General features: G+C 28.9%; 1 protein-coding gene across 1 annotated transcript in view; it reads right to left on the bottom strand.

The window, feature by feature from the left end:
• LOC136989972 (serine/threonine-protein kinase mTOR-like) overlaps positions 1-27,640 on the bottom strand; it is a 136,275-nt gene that overhangs the window by 11,651 nt on the left and 96,984 nt on the right. The window contains 16 exon segments of the mRNA XM_067288283.1: positions 900-1,035; positions 1,121-1,268; positions 2,076-2,158; positions 2,237-2,359; positions 5,306-5,453; positions 7,691-7,826; positions 9,370-9,544; positions 9,688-9,822; positions 11,214-11,396; positions 15,646-15,867; positions 17,350-17,446; positions 17,597-17,694; positions 22,101-22,271; positions 23,277-23,394; positions 24,203-24,321; positions 26,062-26,193. Of these exon segments, the coding sequence (XP_067144384.1) occupies positions 900-1,035; positions 1,121-1,268; positions 2,076-2,158; positions 2,237-2,359; positions 5,306-5,453; positions 7,691-7,826; positions 9,370-9,544; positions 9,688-9,822; positions 11,214-11,396; positions 15,646-15,867; positions 17,350-17,446; positions 17,597-17,694; positions 22,101-22,271; positions 23,277-23,394; positions 24,203-24,321; positions 26,062-26,193 (2,224 nt within the window).

Here is a 27,640-nt window from a genome sequence, read left to right as displayed (position 1 = left end):
CCAGAATTTTGAGTTTTTATCAGAGAAAAGTTGAATTTTATTCAATATATTTATGTTTATATTTTTTTTTACTGATTCTCAAGTTATCTAATCTAAAAGTGATGAATATAATCATTAAAGTATTTTGTTGTATTTATTATATAATACATTATCTAATATAATGTCTTATTTAATACAACACAAAATGTTAACAATCCACACATTCTTTTTATTCAGCATGCTTGCAGCACTTTTAGTGCATGTGTTCAATCATTAAGCCTACTGTCAGCGTGCTTAAAGTGTGCTTTCAGTGCACTAGCAGCACCTCTCGACCGTGCTAAGAATAGTGCTTACAAGATGGACGCCTCCATGAGAAACTATCTTTTTCGACTAACAAATAATAATCAGTTTTTTGCTATTTTAAATGAGCAGATTTTTAATCGTGACATACGAAAATGGCTTTTAAAGATTTCACTCGAATACTGTGGTACGATATCATGAACGTAACCAATGATTTTTGCACGCTTTCTTAGTTGTTGGGAATCAGTCATCGCCAATGCCATAAATAAATCATCATTTCTTCATTTTCTTATAAACAACATTGAACTTAATGGCTTTTCTTCTAATAATATTGAACAAATGCATGTAAATATAGCAGAAAGATAATCATTGTTTATATCAGCCATTTTGAGATAGCTCTTTCTCCAGCAAAAGTGTTTTCAACCTTCAGCAGCAAAAACGTCATTTCCAGCAGCAACTGCTCAGCGCACTGCTGAATAAAAGAATGCACGGATTATGTTGAATATAAAAATGGAATATTTAATATAAACTGAACATCAAGTGCTGAACATTAGCTGTTCATTTTTAATAGTAATAAGTTTATTAAAAAGTTACAACGTAAAATACTAAAATGTACTTACTATCCATTAGACGCCAATTCAATAAAGGATCATATACAAATGCTTCAAGGACGGCCATTAAACTATCTTTGTTTTTCCTCAATACTTTCATTACTTTTTCACAGGTTACCCTGTAGGTTCCTTCTATTCCAGTTACCTAAAAATAAATATTTTATTTTTTAGATTTAAAACATAACAATGAAATGTTGGTATTGCATTTTATGTTCAAAATTCATAATTACCTCCATTGCATTGATAAGCATACGTGTTAAACGAAAAGGTATTTTTTCTGGAAATTTTTCCCTTGTCATTGCTACTTCAAAACAATCTCCAAAATCAATGTGCAATATTTTCCCACTTAAGCGATCTAACATTAAATTTGATGGATGTCTGAAAAAGTTAAAAGCATGTTTTGTTAATAAATCCATTAAGGTTGACAAATGAATTTTTTCCTCAAACAGTTTTTAAGGTTATTAAACAAAAGCTTTAGATTTATCATTTCTTCATCATATATAGTTAAATCAAATTTTTTCATCAAAAATTCATCATTTGGTTTTTATTATGCATTACAAGTATCCAAAACAGTCATTACAGTTAATCATTTTTGCATGCTATTATTTATACATTAGTCTTACTTTTCTTATATTTTTGTTTTTTGGATTTAATTTTTGTATGAATAGAATAAATTCTACAGTAATAATTATAATTTTGTAAAATGTAAGATTCATCCAGCAATATTTATCTTGCCTTCATTAAGAATGTGTTAGCAAAAACATTTGTAATACTAATTGGATTTCAAGTGACTTCAGTAACTGTAATGAATTATAGATAATACCTATACTATATATAATAAAAATTATAAACAAATAGCCGTTATGCATATATCATCATAAAAAAGTCACTAATTGATTCATTATTAATTTAAATATTTGCAGTTTGCATTTTACTAAAAATGACTACAATTTATCACAATATTTTAAATTTTTTAACAATTTTATTGGATTATTTTGATTTAATATTAGTTTTGAATGTTATAACTACATTAGTGCATTCAAAGCAGAAGAAAACATTTGTAGCATAAATTATTATAAATTGTTAAATTTTGTTTCATAATGAGAGATTTATCTTAATGTAATTCAGATGAATTTGATCTGAATAGTCATATTTATTAAATAAAATATTGTAATTAGAGTTTACCTGTCTCCTAAGCCTAAAACGTATCCTACCATAGACATCACTGCTAAGGAACGTGTATAATTGGTGCGTCTATCAAACCAAACCTATAAAAACATGTTATAAAATGCATAAATATTTTTGATTCATTATTTTAACATGTTTTAAGAACTCAGAATACTTACTTCTGAACTTGGACTTTTTAACCATAATAATTTTGCAAGATCATCACCATTTGTGTGTTCCAATGCATGCTCAAATACTTCAACTTTTTGCATTAATGTTAAATGATCGAAATCAGGTGCCATCTGTCACAAAAATAATTTTTTTTAAATTTATTTATATACAGGTAAAATTAAAGCAAATATAATGAAGAAAATTTTTGATTCTCACATATAGCTTAAAATATAACTATATAATAAGCTATAAAATATAAAATAATGAAAAGAAAATGATACTTTATAATTCATAACAATTTGATGAATTTAAATCATAAATTTGGCATCAAGTTAATTTAAATATTTGATATTTTGTTTTATTACAACACAAATTATAATAGATTTCTATCTGTTTATATTCTGTTTTGACTGTAATGAAAGGAAATGTCCATTGCAATATGTTCTGATCTGAGTAATACTACTCTGTTTTGAAAGTCTTATCCTAATCATTTTACCATTTTCTCCCCAAAAGAACAAAACATGGAAAAATAAAATAATTGTTCATTGAAATAAAGCTCTTTGAATCAAAATTTGGCTTTATCATAACAAAATATACATTAAAATTATTACTTTAAATATGATTAGGTTGCTAAATTTTATTAAGATTTAAACTAATTTTGTGAATCTAATAATTAATATTTCAACAGAAAACAAATCAAAACTGTACCAACTACAATACTGTAATGATACTTTATACCAAAATATATATACAGTGAAACTTCCATTAATGGACATACCCAAATAGCGGACACCTCTACTTAAATAGACATTTTTACAATCCCCAGACCCTTCAAATAGGAATTCTATTATATTCACCTCTAAATAGTGGACACTCCAAATAATGAATGCCATCATCCATAACCTACCTTAGTCTCGCCTTCAATACTCTGAAATAATTAATTACATACAAAATATTTTAAATGTAAAACAAAGAATCAGTTCAAATACTCTTTCACAGGAAAAACTTTGTTCATAGGCATTGAATAAAGATGGCTGAAAATAGGAATAAGGGAGGAAGGCAGATTGTAAAAAGCCAAACAATATTCATTAGCTGTTAGAGAAGACTAATCTGGTTAAGTTGTCAATCACCATTTATTTGTCATACATATTAATATTATGTCTTATTGTTGGAATTAAGCTTATGGTACCAGGAAACCATAGTTTTCCAAAGTTATTCATCCATTCAACAAAAACCATAGCACAGCAGTAATGAAAGAGTTTTGAGGTTAAGACAACAATGTTCATTTGGTAAAAGTTCGAATAGTGTGTTACAAAGGTGATTTGTCAACCACTTTACAGTGTGGGAAGATATTCAGTTTTCTCGAATTTATGATGTAATTTATGATCTTAACAGCTTTGTGGTAGCTAAAGTATAAATTTTAACAAATCAATTGTTGAAAAAGCAAAAATGTTCGAAAAATTACACCTTCTCAATAATTACAAAGTAGACAAATCCCTATATCGATTTTTATTAGTCACTTAGATCATAAGTGACGTTATAAATGCAAGAATACCAAATACATTTCTTACCCCTTGAAGTGCCTATGAAATCACCTTCGTAACTTGACATCCAAATTCTCATCACTTAAACCCTTCTGTTCACAATAACAATTCCATTTTTCTTGTTTGTTACTTCCACTCAGGTCATTTTTGATGAATTAATAATTAATCAACGTTTACATTTCATCATAATTTTTATGTTCCGTTTAATTACAATATCCTATACAATCTGTTTCCCATTTAAAATTAAATTAAAATGTGATTTTTACAGCTGAAAAGATAAATAATATACTGTGTATATTTTAATTATTTATTCTATGTATGCTTTTTGGTATTTTCACATTCCTAATGCAAATTCATAATCCATTGTATTCTTCATTTTATAATGGCCAGGTTAAAATACAATATGACCACCAGCATATACCTCCAAATAGCAAACACCTCTAAATAGCAGACAAACTTCTTGGTCCTGACAGTGTCCACTATTCGGAGGTTATACTGCATATATATAAAAGTAAAATTTTTAGGTATTCAGTCAATTCCTGATAAATCATCACAACTACTGACAAATTATTTATTTTCAGTTACAATTTATCAATAAATAGTGTATACAACTCCAATTCCCTAAAACAACAACAAATTCTGCTTTATTGGAGTTCACTCACATTGAGTAACAGATTGTCTAGTTCTTTCAAACAGCCAGAACTTGATTGACCACACAAAGAAATAGACTGTTACTCAATATAAATGAGTTCCAATAAAACAGATGTTTTTTATTAGTTTATCAATATTTATTCTGTTTCTTTTCAGATAAACTATGATTTATTTTTAAAAAATTTTAGATTTTATGATCATAACTGTAACATAACTGGAGTGATTTCTTTGACTTTTTATAAATACATGTTATATACATCTTTATGTTACAGTTATGATCATAAAATTACTGCCACAAGTATATGAGGTTAGTTATATCTAAATTAAATATGTCTGGAAATGAGGGATCAGACAAAGGTCTGGGTAGAGTAACTGGAAATGCATCTGCATGGTAAAAAGGTTACGAGCTTGAATCCCACTCCTCTGATTCAATTCTTTTCTTCCAGAATATTCCAAATTATTTAATAAATATTAATTTAATTATAATTATTAAATTTAATAAGAGATGATGCCTAATGCCTACCACTAGTACCAAATTACTCTACATTTAATTACTAATAGTAGCAGTAAAATAGCCGGATTAACCCAGCAATCATTTGGTTTTATTATTATTATGTTGGGTTTAGTGAGTTATACTCAGTTGACACCAGTGGCTGTGTACTATGCCAGACCAGTCAAGGCATAGCAACCAAAAAAAAACTAATTATTATTAAACTTCAAAAAAATTTTTGAAGAAAAAAGGATAATAAAGTAAATAAATTCTGTAAGTGCTGATTTATCTGTTAATAATTACTTAGCTTGATTTTAAACGAATTAATTAATCTATATTATCATTATTTCTAATGAGAAATGTGCAAAGTAATCAAATAATTGTGTACTTACTCTTAACATAATTCTGTGTTCTATATTTAATAATATTTTCTTTCTTTCTCTGTAATCTCTAATAAGTGTATGTAAAGTATCACAATGTGGTACCCAACCAATCAGACCACTATTTGTTGATAATGGAATGACAGCATATCTTTGGATTCTGAAAGAAAGAATGTGGATAAATTCGTAGAAGTAATTTTTCATTAAAATATAAATTTTAAATTTTAAACTTTTATAAAACTATTTTATTGAAGAAAAACAAACATAAAATTGCTCATTTATCAAAGCCCAAGTACTTTTGAGCTTGCTAAGATCATCATCACAGGAAACTAAAATAGCAACTTCTACATTCAAAAAAATTCTAAAATATTTAAGCAGAAATTCTATGTAAGTGCCATCTTCTGGTCATTTTTCATCATACTGTGACTTTCAAAAACATGTTTTTATGTTATCAAATGCTATTGTCTGTCCTTTTTTTACCCTGTTGTTAATTAGTTTATATTTATGAAAATCAATGTCTGAGAGCAGACAAGTCCAATAGCCAATTAACCACTACAATCAAGGAGTTAAATGATACAATAAGTAATTTCTGATGATAGAATAAAGAAAGAATATGAGAGACATAAAAACACCAAGAAAATTATTTAAGTTAAATAATAAAGTTGTATATCTTAATACTTATATAAAATATTAGTAATAGTAGTATTATATTCAAAAGCAAAGCTGTTCACTGAATTTTACTGTTTTTGTTCAACATGTTCATCTTGACAAGATTTACTGATTGAATGATATAATGAATTTTCCTACGAACAGTATGCACCACCACCACCCACACTGTCATGGCATTCTCTAAAGGGGTGGCCAAGAAAAAGTGGCTTTCCCGTCCACCACCCTACAAGCTTCGGTCCTGTGAAGATCATCATATGGGCAGGGCATAGCACACCAGGAACACTCACCCAAACTTTCACTCTGGGACCTGCTGAAATCATGTGCTACACCCATACCTGACAATCCTGTACCATTTCTGTCAATCCATATCTACCTCTTTTGCTTCTTCTACATTCATAACTCTTTTCACACACTCTTGGCACCTTCTTTCATTCAGAATCTGTCTCTCTTTCAGACATTCTTCTATTTGCTCAGCCCATCTTTTCCTCAGTCTTCATGCCCTCTTCTTCCTTCCACATTTCCCACATACAACTTCTTATACATCTCATCTTTCGACATTCTCTCTACTCAGCTAAACCAACCCAGACATCCTTGATGCACTCGCTCAATCACATTCTCTTTCACACCACACTGCACCAACACAACTTCATTACTCACCAGATTCTTCTTGTCACATCACATATGCACTTCAGATATCTCATTTCAGCAGTAATCAATCTGCTCATATGCTTCATTCCGCACACCCATACAACTTGTGTTGAGAGGACCACACTCTTGTACACAGCCATACTTGCCTTCTTCAGAAACCTATTCTTATGAACCAATCACCCTGTGTTCCCAACCACTTTCACACAAGCATTCACTCGTCTTCCAATCTTCCTATATATTCTGCTATTCCTCTTAAAGGTGCTCCCCAAGTAGCGAAACGTAATTAAAATTGATTTATATGTTTAGTTACTGAAAATGTTTTTAAAATGCAATGTTTGGTGATTGATTATGATACACAAAAGACCAAGTCGTTTTTGTTAATGTCAGATTTATTTCTACTTTTAAAAATAAAATTATAAATTTATATTTAAATTAAATTCTAATGTTAATTATTTTGTTTATAATGGAATAGAATATCATTAGCAAAAATTAGATATATTCTAATATAATATACTAAAATGACAGTAACAATTATAAGTGAAAAATAGTCTGATTATCTAATTTTAAAACATAACTAAATATCATCAGTGAAACAAATCTAATTAATTATTGTTACAAAATTCAAATTGATAAAAAAAAATCTAAAAATAATCAGAAATCATCAAACAACCAGTCATTAATGTGTAACGCAGTTAGGAAGCCATAAAATGTCCCAAATAATATTTTTTTACATAAACACTGTAAAACTATAAAAATAAATTAAAATATAAATTAAAAATAAATAACCTAACTGTCAACATATCAAATATGTTTCAATGCATTTCATTTTATTACTCTGACATAAAAATTAATAAATGTAATATTTCAATAAAGTTAAAATCAGTAATAACAAATGGTTTAAGAAATAATTTAAATATTCAAATGAATCCTGTTATCAAAAGTTTATGAAAAACTGCTACCCTAAAAATTATATTGACAAGTGAACAACTACTCAAAACCTATATTATGATTCAAAATTGTGATCTGTTTGGTTATTTATCAAAATTATTTTTTAAATTTAGATAAATTGTAATAACTTACGTTAAATTTCGTAAAGATGTTTCAGGATCATTTATAAGAAGTGTATTGACCAAGCCAAATAGCTGCATTACTCTTTCATCTTGTCTTAAATCTTCATGTCCTTTTAATAAGAACATGAAATCTTTGCCATTACTACCTATAAAAAAACATCATCATAATTTTATATATAATAAAATAAAAGTAAAATATTTATATTTTAAGGAAAACTGGAAAATTGTTACCAAAAATTAGGGTACAGAAAAAAAGGACTTTATTCAAAGATAATACAAAAAATTAACCAAGATTGTATTCCTGGCTGTTAGGTATGGCCCAGGACCAACTTTTGAATATCCAACTGAAAAAAAGATGGCTGCTTGAGAGAAAGTTTACCATGTTTTTTGCAGCATCTTATTCAAGTAGCATTTCACCATTATGATGATTTTGCACACATCAAAGCAAGTAAAAAAATCTGATGGGCAAGGTTTGCCAAATATGGTGAGTGATCACAAGTTCCTCCAGCTGCTACAGGTGATGGGTCATCTTCTCACTAGTATGTGATTTAGTGTTATCTTGATGAAACAAAACTCTCTTCTGATTGGCTAATGATGAATGAGTTTCAATAATCCTTGTAACCAGGTTATCAAGCTCTTCACTATAGTTGTCACTGTCAATTCTTTTGTCTGACAATATGTAACAACAGTACATGATTCCTCGACAATCCCAGAATACACATAGCATTACTTTCTCATTACTCAAAGCTTGCTTAGACTTGGTAGGTGGGTGGTCATTCACTGAACATTATATAGGCACTTTGGGTAGTTGAATTGTAATAGTTGAATAATTGAACTTTCAAAGAAATCCATTTCTCTTCACAGGTCACAAAGACAATATATGAAGAGTCAGTTCTGTACCAATTTAGAGCAATACACTCTTGGAAATGTGGTCATGCTTGTTCTGTTCAGTCAGGATGTGCAGCACACACTTTGTGTGCTTGATGCTTTGATTTTTTAGTGCCTCACAAACTGTTGACTAAGCAAACCTTAACTCAGAATTATCTCCTCCTGTATGATCAGTAATCTGAAACAGCTGCCACTCCAGATTAAAATCAATTTCCTGTGATTGTTCAGAGTATGGCTTTTCTGCAGTGTTGTAAAGCAAATCGGTTTCTGACAGTGCATTTAGCTTAGACTGCTGCACTGAATGTTTGTAATCCTACTTTCAACTAGTCATCAAAACTGATTGAGATTTTATAAAAGACACCTGTTTATAATGATAAATGTCCAATAAACAGAAATCACAGGCATAAAAACTAATGAAAATATTAAACTGGTTGAATAAAATATTTAGATGTCAGCCAAACAGTTAAAATCTGACCTGAGAATATACTAAAATATAATATTCAAGCTCTGTCATTTTTAAAATTTTCATCTTAAAAAAAGTAGTTTGAAGGTACTGTATACATTCCACATAAAGAAATACTGATAAAACACATAATCCAGTTAGTATTTAATATGAGATGGCAAAGATTTTATTTTTTGAATTTTTCTTCTATCTACTAATTAATCAAAAGGAAATTGTACAAACTATTACAGCATCTGACTAACTTTACTTAATAAAAAATAAATATAGATTGTTTCTCTATAAATTAGCATATAATATTTTACAATATATTTACTATAGTATTATTTATATTTATTTACCTTTAATACAAAGTTTTCTTGGTCTTTGTTTACTTGTAATAACTTGTAAAGAACTTTCAACTTTTGATATTCTGATTACTGGCTGACTAGGATTATAACTTCCTGGAACTGCTAATTCTAAATCTCTGCACATCATCAATTTTGGTGAAACATATTGTAACTCCAATGAAGTCAGCTATTAAAAATGTATCAAACTATTACAAAACTTGAATTGATTTTTATATTTAATTTTTTTGAGAAAAAGTAACTAACTTTAAAACAATAGCTTAGGCAAATGCTTATCAATTTTTATATTTAATAATAAAACTATAAATTTACTTGAGGCAGCTGTTTTGATATTCTTCGAAATACATGATAATATAAATCCCAAGCCTGTGTTAAATCTTGCATATTTCCGGTACGTTGATATCGTTTACAATGTTCCAGAGCTTCTGTTAAATCTCGCCCATAAGCCTATTAGAAAAGAGAAAATTCATTTTTATAAAAATTTTATGCATGTTTTAATTTCTACTTCAAATCACTTACTTAACTTTTTCGTAAAGTCTATTAAATTTGTGATTGCATATAATTTAAAATTTTATACGAGAGAATTCTTGTCATACAGGCGTTAGATTACAAACGTCACTATATTTAAAAGTGCTTTCGACAAGATTATTTTCGTCTTCTTCAGGTCGATAAATGGTTTCTTGGTTTACATTTAAAATTTTCATTTGATAAATGAAATTCAAGTATTTCTAGATTAATAAATTTTTGCAAAGATGGAATTTTTTAAGTAACACATGTAACTATCAGTTTAACTTAAGTGTATAGTTATATTATATACTTAACTATATTTTTACATTAATTTAGGTATATAACTTAAGTTTGGACCTTGTTTGTTTAAAAAAAATCTTTAAGAATTTTAGTATTCTCATTGATTATTCATCTGTTGTTATTGTATTGTAAATATATATTATTTTGTTGTATTGTATATATTTATTTTTTGTTTATTGCATACCTTATTTTATACTGGTATCTCTTGATTAGCACTGTTAATTAATCCCTCGATGCTACTGTGTATATCAAAACTGCATTAATCAAATACAATAGTAACTTGGTACACAACTGAACAATCATGACCCAATAAAACAAATTTTCAGTTAATAATAAATATTTTTATTTTAATAAAAGAAAATAGAAAATTCACTAACACCTTATTTGACAAGAAAAATATATCTATGTTAGGTAAAGACAGCTGTTATAGCACATATTAATTAGAACCTTTACCATGTATAAAAGGGGAATGCTGCAATTAATTTATGCATTAATTGAAAAAAAAAAAATCCCACATTAAGCAAGGGATACTTGAATTCTCTCACTTTTATGTGTTTTTTTTTTTTTTAACTATATTGTATTGTATTTTTATGTATTTTTATTGGATAATCTTATTTTGTATTTTTATCTTGTACTTCTTAATGTCATTATTTTGTTTGTTTTATATATGTTTTGTTGCATTTTATGTGTTTTTGTAGTTGCTGTTTTGCTATTATATAAGGGTTTGTTATTGGGGAGTAATTCTTTCTTTTGTCCATTGAACGTTATCTGTATTAATATAAAATGAATAAATATATTTTGTGTCACTTGCCTGTTCTGCTTTAAGAATATTTTTCTCAATTTTAATATTCTTTATTTATTAATTCAAATACTTGTTGTGCTTTATATAATTATCTGTTTATTTATGAATCTTTTCTAAAATTTCCCATCTTTGAAATTGAGAACCAACACTTTGATATTTAATTATTTGTGAGTACATTTCCATTAATGACCTAAATACAGAATAAAAATTTAGGATAAAAAAATGTTACCTGATTAAATGAAATTTCCTTTAAGGTTTGTGGTCCACGATCCATCATGTGATGAAGAGGTTCCAATGTTGCAAACATGCCCCTTATATTTCTTTCACCAAAGTAAAGACGAGATGCTTCTTCTAATCCCTCATGCCATAATTCATGCCATAAAATGGCTACACGAATTAGTTCTTCACTAACCTATTTTATACAAATTGTGTTAATATCTATTTTATTAAGACTCTTAAATATATAAATTATTAAATAAATAAAATACTGTGTTTATTTGCGTATAAGACAAGGTTTTCATTAATTTTTCACTGTTTTAAAAATCATGGTCATCATATATGTGCGAGTGAAGGATTCTTTGCAATTTTGCAATAATTTCTGTGAACAGTGTATAGTTCACGCTGCCATTATAGCAGGGTGCTATCGAGGTCAAGGTGAATGTCACTTTCAAAGATATGGTCCGGAAATAGCTTTGAGGAAAGAAATGACTAGTTGCTATTCCTGACTCGTCAAATACCGATCTACAGTGTATTTATTGTAATTTGCTATTGGCATCTACTGTAAACAAACTAAGATGCATCCCCCTTTGTTTATTACTTTAAACTATGTCCATCAATTAGAAACCACATTGTATCTCATTTGTTTGCAGAAAATAGTTCCTCATTATTTATAAAATCATTAATGAAATACTGGTCACTTAGCAATGATTATAAATCTAGTTATTTCATATTTCTTAAATTGTTATTTTTAATAAATATTAGCACATTCTGAATCATTAAAAATAAATTTTTTCTGGTCAAGCACATTATAATGTTTTGGTTTTGTTTTCCATTCATCATGTATTAAGACAAACGTGGTTGTTTGCCTTAATACGTGCATTTGATTATAGTTTTTTTGTGATTAAAGGAAATAAAATTAAAATTGCATTAATAAATCTAATTTTCTTTCTTTTGATTTTTAAAGTCGCACCTCATCCTATATGCAAGATCATCTTATACACAAGTAAATATGGTACTTAATACATATTTTTGCATTAATATGACTTATTAGAAATTTAATAGGTACTTTATTATATAAATTTAATACAGTATTTAAATATATTCTTTTTAAAGATAAAAACTTTTATTGTAATTTCAATTTTACAAAGCCAACATGAAATATATTTCATGTTGAATTTATGAACTTGGAATTTACATTGTGAACAAATAACATAAACACAAATAAAGATTACTTTTCACTAAAATTTTATATAAAACAAATTAAAAAAACATCTAACATAAAATATTTTTGTATTTTAATTCAGACTACAAAGAATCCAATTCTTCCTCTAAACTGATTATGTAGAGGTAAAAAATAAAATATTTAAAGAACCAAAGTTTATTTATTTCTTTGCTTTTTAAATATAGTTTGATTATTAACTTTATTTTTCATTTTCTTATTTTTACTGCCATATTTACAAATCTGAATATACAAACTTACAGGATAATGTAGCTTTTGAAATTAAAGTAAAACCAAGAATTAAACAGTTGGAAGTTACAGTTAAGATGCTTATATAAGTGCAGTTAAGATACCTAATACATTTACAATACATATTTTTATTTGCTCATAGAATTATTTTATTTACAAGAGTTATTTTGTTTTTATACTCTTTTCATGTTTATATTTATTTACTTGCAGCATTTTATCATATTTCTATCTGATAGTATATACTTTCTATTCTGACATCTCTATAAATTTTTCTGATGATAATGTATTTACTATAAGAAAAAATGTCAACTTCCAAGTTGTATATAATTATTTTTTCTTACAATTTTTAAAAATATCTCTTTAAATCTTAAACATTTAATTTAAAATAACATAAATAAAACTGATAAAACAGTTTTGTTTTATCACTTTTTTATCATTTAAATTGTTATATAATAAATTGATTTTCTTTATCATCAAATTCTGAATATAAATTTTGAGGCAATGCATTTAATCATTTTTTCTTCTTTAAAAAAATGGTAACTTATTTAGTTTTTATAAGACCAAAAAACAGAATTTGGATTAATTCTTAAAAAAATTGTCTGATTATTCATTATTATTGTTCTTAAAGTTTCCACACTGTTAACTTAAAAAAATTAAGTTAAAAATAACAATGCAATGCTATTTTATAGTTATTTTTTACATAAAAGTATAAAAAATAAAAATAATAATAATAATAATGATAAAAATAATTAGGAATACAAAAAAATAACAAAAAAATGTCAGGTGTCAGTGGATAGTTTTTGTTGTGATTAATAATAAAGTGACTGAAACATAACTGAGTGAAAAGTTCAATGCATTTATTAGACTTGATGAAAAGATAAAAACACATTCACTAAGAAAGAACAATACTGGGTTGTTGGAAAATTTTTAGTTGAATATGTGTTTGAAATTGATATTAACAACTATTGATAACTATATTTACCAATTTTTTGAATGACTTATTTGCAGTGATATTCCTTTAACATTTAGCAATCCTGTAGCAAAGTGTCCTAGTTTTATCAGCATTATAATATAAATTAATGCTGTCTTTTAAGATACTGATTTTATAAACATGCAATAATGTCAATCTCCATAAGCTTGCAAAGCATTGATAGCATTGATCTAGCTCATATTGTTAAATCCTCCTGTTTATTTCAGGATTTGACAACATATTTATTGTTATTCTGTTGGACCAGAAATATTTTATCAAATTTGCTGTTATTTAGAAACTATCATTAAACCTATATTTTCCATTATAAGTTACTATTAGATGCTGAAATTGAGAATTAGTGTTTACAGAAAGAGATTTTAAGTAATAAAATTTAAAATATAAAGTATAAATAATAATAATGATAAGAATAAAATGCTTGAAAATCTAAAATATAATTACTTCAAATGTTAAAAAGAAATGCAAATGATGACAGACAGGCTATTATTTCAAAAATACATGACGTCTGATTAGATTATTATTTTCTGTGTTTAATATTATTTATTAAAAGAACAAATATTTAAATACTTGTTGAAATGACTAGATCCTTATTTAAAACTAATGCCAATCAGTAATTATACTTGTGAAACATATTTCTGAATGACTTTTTCACAAAACATTTGAAAAACTAGAAATTTCCCCACATCAAGCTTGACATTGTGATGCTGATTTTGCAGCACTTGACAAAGCCATTCTTACTCAATGTTGCTCAAGTTAGATTTCATGGCCTTCAGGGGTCTCAGCTCTTCTGATTCTTTTAGATCTAGAATTTACTTGATCAATTTTACTCTTATGCTTTCCCCTAGGCTGCTTCTTTTTTTTTTTTTTTTTTTTTTTTTGACAAAATAGCAAATCTTTTTAATTCTACATTGATAAAACAAAAATGAATTGTATGTATGTTAGTTAGATTAGCGATAACACTTTCTAAATAATGGGCTCATTAGATCATTACTTCTGAGTGAATAATAGAATGTGGTCACTATGAAAAGTTTTTTTTTTAAAATTTGTTATAGAAGTGACACAATGTGGCTATCTTTTTGTAAATTTTAAATTTAATGAAGTTTAAGATATGCCATTTGCCAAAATATTTAAAAATGCAAGGGAAATTTCATCATCAAGCACGAACGTCATGTGATAACTGATGTCACTATAATGTAAATGCAATAACTGATCGAAAATCAATAAAATGTTTATTCTATAGCTAATATTTCTGCAAAATAAGTAGCCTATACTTTTCATCAAAATGCAAAATTTCATCTGGATTGGACAAAAATTGCAGGAGTTATAAGGAATTCACATGTCAAACACAGAAGACAGCTTTTATATTATTAATTAAATGACATCTCTCTCTGACTTCTTTGCTTAAAACTAACTGTAGTAAACTCCTTAAATTTAGTTTTTGTAAGCCTTTAATCATTACATTTAACCTTTGCAATAACTTTGGTTAACATTTCCTAAATTGATCCTCATCTTCAGATCATCATTCAAAAAATCTTTTGATTCCAATGACCATTAGTTAAACTTTTTCACCTGATAGTCAAAAGACTGAATAAAGAGTTTATTTTACTATGGTTTATAAGTGATGTTATAAACCATAGTAAAATAAACTATTCTATAACATTTAAAAATCATTTTAATTGTTATAGAATAGATGATATGAATGTTGTCTAAACAACTATTTGTATTATAAGCAGTTAAAAATGACAATTTTTCTGTCCTTATTGATAATGATACAGAATATATTCAATTATCAAAAATATAATGAAAATATATGTAATTAGAACTAAAATTAATATAAAATTACCATTTTTTAAAAATAAATTACAGTGTAAACAACATTAATAAAATACACTGTGTATTATTTTATAAATACTCTATAAAGTAATAATATAGTTTAAGTATACTTTATTCAAATGTAAACTAAGATAATATTGTTAATAAAATTACCATCATTGCTTGTTGAACAAGCACACCACTATGTTCAGACATGCTCTTTAATATTTTGTTTGCTGCACTTAAACGAGCTGGAGCAGCAGATTTAGATGAAACAGTTAAAGGATAAATTAATGCTTGAGGATGACATTTGCCTATATCCAATAATAATTGATGAATTAAGTTGCTAACAGTTGGACGAGTTGTGTCAATGCGAGCTATTAATTGTGGAATAACCTGTAAAATATTATGATAATAACTGTAATGCAGATTAAAAATTTAAAAGACTAGCTTAACCCTTTCCATGCTGAAAACCTTTAGCATTAAGTAAATAGGTGGAATTCGTTATGCGGCGCATTTTTGCGTTTTTGGGTAATTTTTTGAATCGCGATATTTCACTTCAATATTGCGCTATATTTAATCTGTTTTTTGTGTTTGATTAAAAACATATTACAGTTTATGATTGTATAATTTTTAGTTTTATACATATTTAAAATAATATGAAGTTTACGAACAAATTTGAAGGTTACGAACAAAAAAAAAAAAAAAATTAATTCACAGAGAATCGCTGAACTTTGTACATTTGTTAGATAGAAACATCTGTCCTCTATTAAACAAAACAAACTGCAGCTTTCTACCTAGCGCGGGGGAGAAGTTATTGCCATTATTCACACTATGTCTCTAATTACTTAGCTGGGAGATTAGTCGATTGTTATCGTGAAGCGACACCGATTAGTCAGCTGTACGACTGTGTCAGTCGTAGAGCTTTGCTCTTACTTTTGTAAAATAATTAAATGTATTCAAAATATATATGAATTCATTTGACAAAAATTTTAAAGCCAAATTAACAGCGCGAACACCTTCCATAGACTTACTATAGGAAGGTGGAGTTTCCCGGGAATATTTATCGCTAGATAGTTTTAAAAACATATTTACTCACCTAAATATTGCCGAATTAGCTAATTTAATGTCTAAGTGCATTAAATTAGTTAATTAGAATTAAAAATCGATTTAAAAAGCGAATTTACAGTGATTATTTACATTTTACTTCGAAGGTTGGAGGCGGGGCTTTTCGCGGCAATTTTTTCGTTTCATAAGTCTGTGATTAGTTAAAGTAACGTCGACAAAGACAGAAGAGACTCAATAAAACTGTAGAAGGAGTTTCCCTTTGATTGTTTTCAGCCAACTGTGTAGTTAACTGCGAAGATTTACTGTAGAATAGTAGGGGATGTATTTACCAAAATATTTATGGCCCAGGGGTGGTAACAAAACGTTTATTGGCTTAAACAAAGTCAATCGACATACAGAAGAGCGAATCAAAGCTAAGATCTCTGGAAAACTCGAATATAGCGCAAATTAATCGAATTTTTTAATTGTTACCGATCGGTAAGTTTCGCATCACCGATAAACGAAGAATTCACGTGATACACACCGATCGGTAGCTAACCGCATGGAAAAGGTTAATAATTTAAAAATATTATAAAAAATTAAATTATTATTGTCAAGATACATTTATTTTCAATAAAATAAAACATATATATTGGATTTTGTAACAGATGCAAACAATTTATAGTAATAAAATAAAACTTGTTTCAAAATTTTAACTCTTCTACTTCAGTTTAATTGAATTATTCTTTTTACTTTCTAATAACTTCTAACTAACATTATATTTTCATTTGAATCCAGTTACTAATTCTGGTTTAAATTAATTTTAAATACCTGAAGCCATGTTTCAATAGGTACAGTCTTAACTCCATCAGAAACAGCTTCGTGTACTTCAGTATACTGACCATGATCAAACCATAAAGTTAAAAGCCTGAAATAAAAAACTTATAACATATATGACTGGAATTGACATCTTTTCACAATATTTTTATTTAATTGATTTTTAACTTGGTAATGTTTATAGTGATGATAATTAATGTAACTTTAAATATAAAAATAATAATTACTAATAATCATTTACCTTAAAGTATCCTGAAGAGAATTACCATGAGAAAGAGCAATAGAATGGAAAAATCCACGTACAGCTGGAACTGCATAATTTCGTATGTGTTCTATTTTCTATAATTAAAACAGAAAATGGTTATATGAAATAAATAACAATTTATTGAATAAAATCTAAAAACTTTTCCTATGAAAAAAAGTAGTAATAAATATTTCTGCACTTATTTCTTGAGAATGCAATAAAGCATAATAAACTATTTGAGCTAATGTTAAATTATTAAAGTCTTCTGCTAGCTAAGCTATTATAAACCTTTAAAAATGAAAAATATGATACTTAATAACAACACTATCAATAATCAAGAATTATATGTACACTCTAATACAGTGGTTCCCAACCTTTTCTAGGATGCGGAACACTTTTGTGAGCAATTTTCTTTAGCGGAACACTTACTTAAGTTAATATGAAATACATAAGCTTGTCATCAGTTATTTTATTAGAATTAAGCAGTTATAATTCAAAATCTCTACTCGTATTATTAATGTGAGGACCGAATTGAGCCGGTCCGATTTTAATTTTTCATTCTTTCAAATCCCCTTGGGAGATAACAATTGAGATCCGAGATAACGATCAAACTTTGAAGGATGTACAGTCTTCCACCGTCAAACCCGCTTCCCTCCTTCTCCGGATCCCACCTGAGTCATGGAACTCAAGTCACCACCCTCCATCGCGATTGGTGATCGTTATGGAAGGGACCGGGGGTATATAAAGGGGAGAGATATCTAAGAAAGAGGTCGGAGGAAGGAGAACGACCCGTTGACTCGAGTCCTGTACGAAGGCCATTCCAGACGCCGGAGCCTTCGCCTACAAGCCGATCCTGCCGCCCACCGCCAGGAAGGACGCCCGAAGAACCTTCAGCCCGAACCGAAGAACATTCTCGATCATAAGCGATAACCGAGAGGTATGAATCCCCTAACCATTGTGAGCTCTCTCTCTCCCGCGATTAGGGACGGAATGCGTCGTTCCGATGTAATCGATTCTCTATTCTAATAAATCTTATCTGTGTTGTCCTGCTACTATGGATATTGCCTTTTTCTTATCGACGACCCCACACTTCCTCCACTCGACCTGACAATTAATTACCGATCCCGATAAAACGGGATAATACGATAAATTTAGCCATCCTTGACAGTGGGGTGGGTCTTGCCGACCTAAAGCCGAGAAAAAAAGGGGGCACGACTTCGTCTCCCCCCGGCGTTCCCACAAATTGGTTTTTCAGGAGTGGGGTTTGACTTTTTCGAACTATCGGTAAGAAAACCAAAAAGGCCATATCCGTACAACGAGGTCGATTTCAGGCAAGTTAGGGCCTTTATTATAAGTACCAATCATGGAACCCAATCCTCAATCCGCGGCAGGGCCTGCTAATCCAGCGAATCCAGGACAGAACTCCCTTACGTTAGGCGGTCTAGGCGGGAATATTCCATTGCTGCCCGTATTCACAGGAGACCCGCAAGGCCCCCGTGTAACGGACTTTTTCGATTCTTTGGCAGATATTATGAAGGTTGCCGCCTGGTCGAAAGCGCAAATGCTGGCAGTAGCGAAGCTAAAACTAGCGGGGATAGCCCGGGAATTCGTACGAAAGGATCAGCGAATCAAGGAAGTCAACGATTTCGATGAATTCAAGCGACTTATGCTCCAGCGCTTTGATCGAGTGCCTCTCACTTTTCGATTAAATAGATTCTATTCTTGCGTGCAACGAAGGGATGAAGATGTCCAAGCATATGCCGCCCGGTTGCAAGCGCTAGTGACGGAGATAGAAATCACGCCGGAACCCGGCGCGGATGCGGCGGAAACCGCTATCATCCAGAGAGTACAGAGAAAGGAATTGGACGAACGCCTAAAGGTCCAATTTTTAAACGGTATTACACCAAGGATACAACAAAGGGTAATGAGTCATGCCCCAAAAACCTTCGATGAGGCCTTAGACGCCGCAATTAATGAAGAGAAACGATTGAAGAACTCACCGCGCGTTCACGCGGGAACCTGCGGACAATTAACCTGTGATCAACCGATCATCCCCCGTTAGACGATTTAACGCAATTAACAAAGACGCTGGAAGGAACTTAAAGGTAGAGTGGACGAGCTCACTCGAGGTATAACTCCATGCAATTATAGGACCCCCTCGGGGAGACGAAGTGATCGGGGCAGTTTCCGGAACTCCACCTATGCTAAGCCACCTACCCGGCAAAATGACTATCGGCCGACTACTTTCCGACGTCGGTTCGATCAGTCGAGTGTTCAAGCTACCCTTAACTCAAATAGGAACCGGAACTCGCCCTCCCCTGCAGCCATTAACGAAGGTGAGCGTGCGACACCGCCTCCGCCTCGAAACTATTCGCCCGCGAGACGGGAACCCGACAACGAACAAAATAGGGTCCGATTTCGATCCCAATCCCTGGAGAATTCGCAGTCCAAATGGAGAGGCCGAGTGCGAAGCGTTGATGGGCGACAATATCGATCGCACTCCCGAAGGAACCCTTATCCTACGGCTAGGTTTAGGCCGAGAACACCGGGAAGATGAAAGCAGCAGGCAGAAAACCCCTTGAGAGCAAGAAACCGAACCCCGTCGCCTCTTGCCTCCATGGCTTCCTTCCCTACGCAAAGCGAAGCCATTTTTGAGTGTTTTATCGGAGGAAATCCAGCCACAGTTCAAATAGACACGGGAGCGAAAGTGTCTCTCTCAGCCAAATCTTTTGCTAATACGATGATAGAGAGGGTAGACATCGATAGCGATAAGGAAACAGATTTAAGAAGCGTGACTGGCCATTCTATACAAACCTACGGTATCATGAGCCCTACCTTCGAAATCGGTCAGTTACAATTCCCCTACACTTGTTGTTATCTGTGTTGTCCTGCTACTACGGATATTGCCTTTTTCTTATCGACGACCCCACACTTCCTCCACTCGACCTAACAATTAATTACCGATCCTGATAAAACGGGATATTACGATAAATTTAGCCATCCTTGACAGTGGGGTGGGTCTTGCCGACCTAAAGCCGAGAAAAAAAGGGGGTACGACTTCGTCTCTCCCCCCGGCGTTCCCACATTAACGCCAATTCTAAGACAGGAAAAAATATATCTAAATAACTTTAATGGGAAACTTGTGCCTGATGTTTTTTACATATTTCATTCAGTTTTTATCGTTGCCTTTATCTTATTCGAAACAGTAGTACACTGCATAAGTACGAGTCGTACATATATATTTAAGTTTATGAAAATTTTATGATTTTAATTTTTTGATATTCGGCGGCTCGAATACGATTGTACACTTTCCGATTTGCGACTAAATCTGCGGAACACTTGGGAGATGCTTACGGAACACCGGTTGGGAACCACTGCTCTAATAGTTTGGAAACATTTCTTTATCAACTCTTTGAACAAGAAATCAGCCAAAATTGGTTTAATTCATTCAAGACAAAATTGGTTAATGGGAAAGTTGTTTGATGGGTTTTGATATACAAAATTCCCTTGTAGCCTGAGAAGTAAAAAAATTTTGTCTCCAGGTACAAAAGAAATTTTCAGAGCTTTGAGTTAAATAAATTGACTATGAATGTTTGTTATAAATTTTCTACATGTGCTAGATAGTTCTATCCTATTAAATATAAATTATAAATTTAAAAAAGAAGTTATTAAAATTATTTTTATATTTTATTTAGGTAACTAACTTATAATTAATTTATTTATTCATTTAATTTTCCTACTTTTTGAAAAAAATAAAGATTAAGTTACACTTTATTACACTGAATTTAGTTCTTTTTTTGGTAATTGAAAAATATTTAAACTAATAACAGTTAAACAAAAAATTTGTGGCATTTAAAAATACTACATCCTTGTAATAGCTTAGTTATTTTACTTTTTGTATAATTCATACTTAAAATGTAAAAAATACATAATCAACAAAATGGAACTTCAGTTAGCTCACTTTCATAATGAAAACTGGCAGAACTAATGACAACTCTTGTAGAATTTTTTTAATACATTTACAATAAACTTTTCATTAAATTTAAATATTAATGATTTACTTACGATAAGAAAAAAATTATTCTGAAAAATTTTTAAGAAAGATTAATAATAATGAAGTTTGTATATTAGAATTGATCCAGAAACATTCTAGAAAAGTGCATTTTTTAAACATATTAATAAAAAAAAATACAAAAATATATACCAAGCCAATATAAACATAAATAATTCATATTTTCATGTTAAGATAATCTTCTTGAAATATTCGTTGTAGAGAACTATACTTAACTATACTAAAACATGAGAGAAAAGTCACTAGAATAAGAAGAAAAATACAAAGTCTCAAAATATGATAAACAATATATTAAACACAGTGCACAAGGAAACAAAAACAAAATTTCATAGAAAAGGAAAACGTTAATAATCAAAAAGAAAAAAGCAAAAAAAATATTCCTGTGACAGTTTTCTAAACCAATATTATTTAAAATAAAATAATACATACCAAACCAAGTTTTGAAGCATCTACTGTTTCTGACTCTTGTGTAGCTACTGATGAGACATCAGAAGATATATTTGAATTATTAGAATTTGTTAATTCATCTTGTTTCTTTGGTTTTTGATGTTTATAAAATAAAACAGCCTCATAATTCATATAAGCCCATGCATGACAAGCCTGGAAAATAATTTTTATGTATGCCAATTGTAAATTAGTCAAATAATATTTTATTTTGGTTAAATAAATGATTAACATATTAACATTTGAATGCTTAAAAAATAAAATTTAATGTTTTTTTAAATCATTTTAGATTAGACATTACACATAGCTAAAGTTTCTCCCAAAGATTAAAATGTGTCTAAAGACAAGACAATAAACAACTTTTATTGACTTCTATAATTTATTCAAAGACACGTGCCTAAAATACAAGAATACTTTATTCTGAAGGAAATTATAAATATATAAAAGTAAAACAGACAAACCCCAACAGAAAAAATGTAAAAATTAAAAAAAAAAACAATTTTTAAAAATATTATCTTATAATTTGGATCAAATATCATCAATATTGGGTTAAAAATCTTACCAAAATTATTTAAAATTAACAAAATAATACATACCAACCAAAATTTAAAAGTATCTACTCTTTTTGATATTCTTTGAAATCTGAATGTTTAGTATATTACTGGTAAAGTTACAAACTGATTTTTATTGTACATATGTACACAGTTACCACCCTAAAGATGAGCCAGGAGGGTTATAAATACTTGAGTTCTTGTTAATTGCACTATTGTAAATGAGTTCTCCAATAAAGCAGAGTTTAATTAATTTTAAAACTTACAGATAAGTATTAATTTTAAGGAATATAAAACAAAACATTTTGGACATGAGACCTAAAATCCCTGTCCTAAATGACATCATTGGATTAAATAAAATATTCAAATCTCCTCTAAATAATAAGAATGCCATAAAAAATAAATAAAGGCTTTTGCGATTCTAGTTTTTATATATTATTTTGGAATTAATTATACAATAAAATCAGATAAATTCAGACAATCTTCAACAAAAACTAAGACCACTGTAAAAAACAATTATCATCATACAAAAATCTTTCATTTTCTTTTTAATGAAGAAAAATTATTTTTATAGAAATAAAGAATCAATAGATAAATATAAGAATATTACCTTATACCATTTTTTATCTCTTTCTGAAGCAGCAGCATAATATTGTAGTATCATAGGAATTGATGTTTCATTTATGCCTTGTAGGCTTTCTTGCCATTCTCCTAACTTCAAATAGCATCTGTTTTAAGATTAGTTACAATTAAAACATTTTTCAAAATTATAAATTTTAATGAAAAAAGCACATAATACATTTAATAACAATTTTTAAATTTTAAACTAAATTTTTCATAATGAAAAATTGTTTACAATATAATCAACCAATTTTGTTTTTAATTAAGGTCTACCTTGTAAGCACAAATATAATTGAATCAGATGCATTTATTATTTTGACTTAAATGTTTTTGAAGATATAGCATTTATCATTCAAAAAATCTATCAGTCTATTTAAAATAGTTTCTTTCTAAAAAAAGTATGGTAAACAGATACGAACATTTATGATGATAAAACTCTTAGCTTCAAAAGAATATAAATTTAATCATGCTACATTTATTAATATAAATGACTTAAAAAATAATTTAAAATGAACCAAAAATACATGTAATTAATTTAGTTTATGGCAAAAATTTTATAAATGAATAAAGGACAATTATTAAAAATATCTTTCATAAATAATATTTAGTTTTAATGCTAACTTAATTTTTTTTTTACAATATAATCAACAATAATAATCTTAACTAAAATCTTATTTCATGCTATTTATTTTATTTTAGTAAAAATTTATGTTTAGTAATTTTAAAATACAGTAAAACCCCCTCTAAAAGATCATCCACCAAAGTGACTGCCCTTCACAAAGACCACTGTTGTTCAGAACCACTACTGGTCACAAAGTAGGGGTTTTACTATATTAGTAATAATTTAAAACCCAAATTTTATGCATTTCAATTAATATAAACTTACTAAATTAAAAATATATATTAATGAATTACTTTGCTAATAATTTGTATAGTTCTGTTCTTTGTTGATTATCTTCTGAAGAAATTAAATGCAAATTTTGTGGATGAAGTGCTGTTTGAACAAAATACTGAAGCTGCCGAAAAGCACTTTCCTACAAAAAAATAAATAATTTTATTACATACTGATCAGATAAAGTTTTACACACAAGCAGTATTGTATATGTATGTATGTATGTATATATATAGAGGTCACTCTAAAATTTTTTTTAAAAAATCACCAATCATTTTGCCAGTTTTTTGCCACCTCAAATTATTTATCACCACTAGTTTTACTTACTAATTAATGCAGATGCTGGTAGCCTTACAAGTTTGAAGTCTGGAAAGCAAAAGTAACATGTTACGCTGTCACTTAGAAATAGAAATCATTTTTGAATAATTTTTTAATGAATACTGTCATTCTAAATAACACATTTGATCACAATGTATAAATAGTATTTCACATGTTCTATCATATCAAAATTTTTGTTTTAGTCTACTGAAGAAAGATCAAAGTGAAAAAAAATTCCCTAAATTTTCTGTCAGTCAATAAAAATTCCCAATCTAGAAATGCTGGGCGGCATTACATGAAAACTGGCTTTGGATCTCAATGTCATTTCCTACTTTCCTATCTGAACTTGCTGTGTGACATCATGAAATTGCTAGGTATGTGGTGCATGTGCATGGAATTCCCATTGTGCAGAAGCTGGACATACAGCTGTTTTTCCTGAAGCATGTTTTTGTGATTCAATTTCACACTGAATGTTAAAATAAGTGAACTAGAAATTTTATCCATCAGTATTATATTTTTTTTTGCCACTTTAATAAAAATATTGCCAAGTGGCAATCTTGATGCTATGCAGTGCAACCCCTGTATATACATATATACAGGCCGATATACAGTATATGTGCACAATTTATTATCTATGTAAAATATATATACTAGTTTACTATTACTAATTTATTATCATATACATCTTAACAAAAAAATATTTATTATAAAAATAATTGTTATTTCTTTCATTATTTTTTTTATTTAGAAAAATAATGAAAGAAAGAAATTTATTTACATGTAAATATTAATATAAGACTTGTATACTGAGAAATTCTATAATATTTTTTGTGTAAATATCTTTACAGTTAGATATTAATTTCTTTATGCAAATAAGTTGACAACATTTAGTGAAACAAAACTTTTTGTTTCTTTCTTGTCCACCTGTAAGAATTCTTCACTGAAGCACAGCTTTCTTCAAAACAAATGACACCAGTCTTCCTGACCAAAATTTAATTTACAATAACCTTTCTGTTAATAATTGGATATGAATAAAAAGAATGTCAACTTGAAAAGTTATTTTCAGAAGCATTTTTATGTTGGATAGGGGTAAGTTTAATAGCCAAAATAGCAGGGAGGAGTACTACTATGGAAATAGCAAAATTGGGCATATTTTTTGCTTCTAATTATTTTACTTGACATTAAACAGAAAGAAGTTGTAATAGGGGTAATCCATATTAAATAAGCTTTAAAATGATATAAAAAACACAAATGTAATTAATACATAAATACCTTAACAAACTGGAAATAGATTTTGCCTTAGTATATTTTGTACATATAGACTACATTCATAATATCATAATATATACACACATTTAATTAAAAATAAACAAATTATCATTCTCTGATGTAATATTTTTTTCAACATATTAACATAATAAAACTAATTCATGATTATGAGAAATCACCAAGATGTATTTTACATTAATAAAAATAAAATGTATTGAAATTACAAAAGCATGCATGCTGTTAAAACTTTATTTAAACATTTTTTAACAAGCAAAATATTTAAAAAGTAACATACTTTTTGATTACTTTTCCACATGTGTTTTATATATGCAAATGTAACATGAGGCCTAGCAGTAGGAATAGGCATGTCTGACTGCATTGTAGGGTCCATTCCAAGTAACATCACCAATGTTCTATGAGATAATGCCTGAAATAGTAGTTAATTAATACTATATTAGTTTCTTAAAATAATATTTATTAAAAATGATTAAGGAGCACTTTAAATTAAATTTAAATAACAGCAATATGATCAGGGTCTAATTCAATTAGTTCTGGTAATTCAATATACTGAAGAAATAATTGAATGAAGTCAGTTGGATTTTGATAATACTGACAGACAAACTAGAATAAACCAGCAATGAGCTGCTAAACTTTCTTGGCAACATTTAAAATTTTGGTAGTGTCATCTGTTATGATATTTTATTAAAAAAACTTTTTATATTTTTAACTATTATAAAATGGCAAAAATCTTAATTTTGAGAGTAGGGATGAGTTTTATAAGAAAAATTGTAAATGCTAATAACAAGTAAAATCATCATTATATCCACCCTACTGTAGATACACATGATTCCCATCATCTCCCCACCCCCTTGACCTTTAACCACCAAAATTTAATAGCATTAATCCCCCTAATAAACAAACCTCCTTGCAAAATTTCAGAAATTTTCAACAAAAACAAAAACCACAGGAGTTATTAAGTTTCAAACAGGGTGAACAAAATCATGCCCCCCACACAAAGAAATTAGTCTCAAATTTTTTTGCATTTCTCACGTTTCAAGCTTTGTCCTAAGTCCAAAATCATAAAAATCTTGAGTTGTTATTTTTTGACTGATTGTCATACTTTCCCTCTGTTATATATAACAGCCAGGAAAGTAAAAATGATGATTGTGATTAATGCCATTTATGTCTAATATAAATGTAAATAGCATTAGACATAGTCATCAGTAGATTCTATCTGCCAAAAAAATTGATTAATGTGTACTACTGCAAATAAAGAAACTGAAAAAGAAAAATGAGAGTTGAATGATTATATCAAAATCTGTGCTGCTAAATTAATGACAGAAATTAAATAAATAAAAAAAATGAATTATTTGTAGAAATGGAATTTATACAGATACAGAAAAAGCAACAGATGGAAATTAAATTAGCTAAATGAAGAATCATATTATTACACAATTAAAAAAAAAAACAAAACTAAATGGACAGCAACATGATATGACAATATCTTAAATATAATATATTAAGAAAAAGCGGAAAAAACAATTGCTCTCTAGGATTACCATATATCTTGGTAGATAAGACGACCTTCAGATAAGATGAGATATAAATTTTCGTTGAAGTTTTATAGTTTTAGCGTATATCTGTCCTATAAGATGACCCCCAAACTATCAATGGCCTATGAATTTAGTTTAGATCAGCGATCATCATCTGAATAATAATACTGTATAGCGTATACGGAATTATGTCCTATTCGTAATTTTTCGAATGAACAAATTTTATTTTCTTGCACTGCCTTGCGATTGTTACAAACATTCGCACTGATTTCTGATTCGGCATTTGGGTAATGACCTTAACTATTCACAAAAACGTATGGG

The sequence above is a fragment of the Centruroides vittatus genome, unplaced genomic scaffold (genome assembly GCF_030686945.1).
Source record: "Centruroides vittatus isolate TY-2023 unplaced genomic scaffold, ASM3068694v2 scaffold_861, whole genome shotgun sequence".
Lineage (NCBI taxonomy): Eukaryota > Metazoa > Arthropoda > Arachnida > Scorpiones > Buthidae > Centruroides > Centruroides vittatus.
Note: the sequence above shows the minus strand (reverse complement) of the source record. Positions and strands in the feature narration are given on the sequence as shown.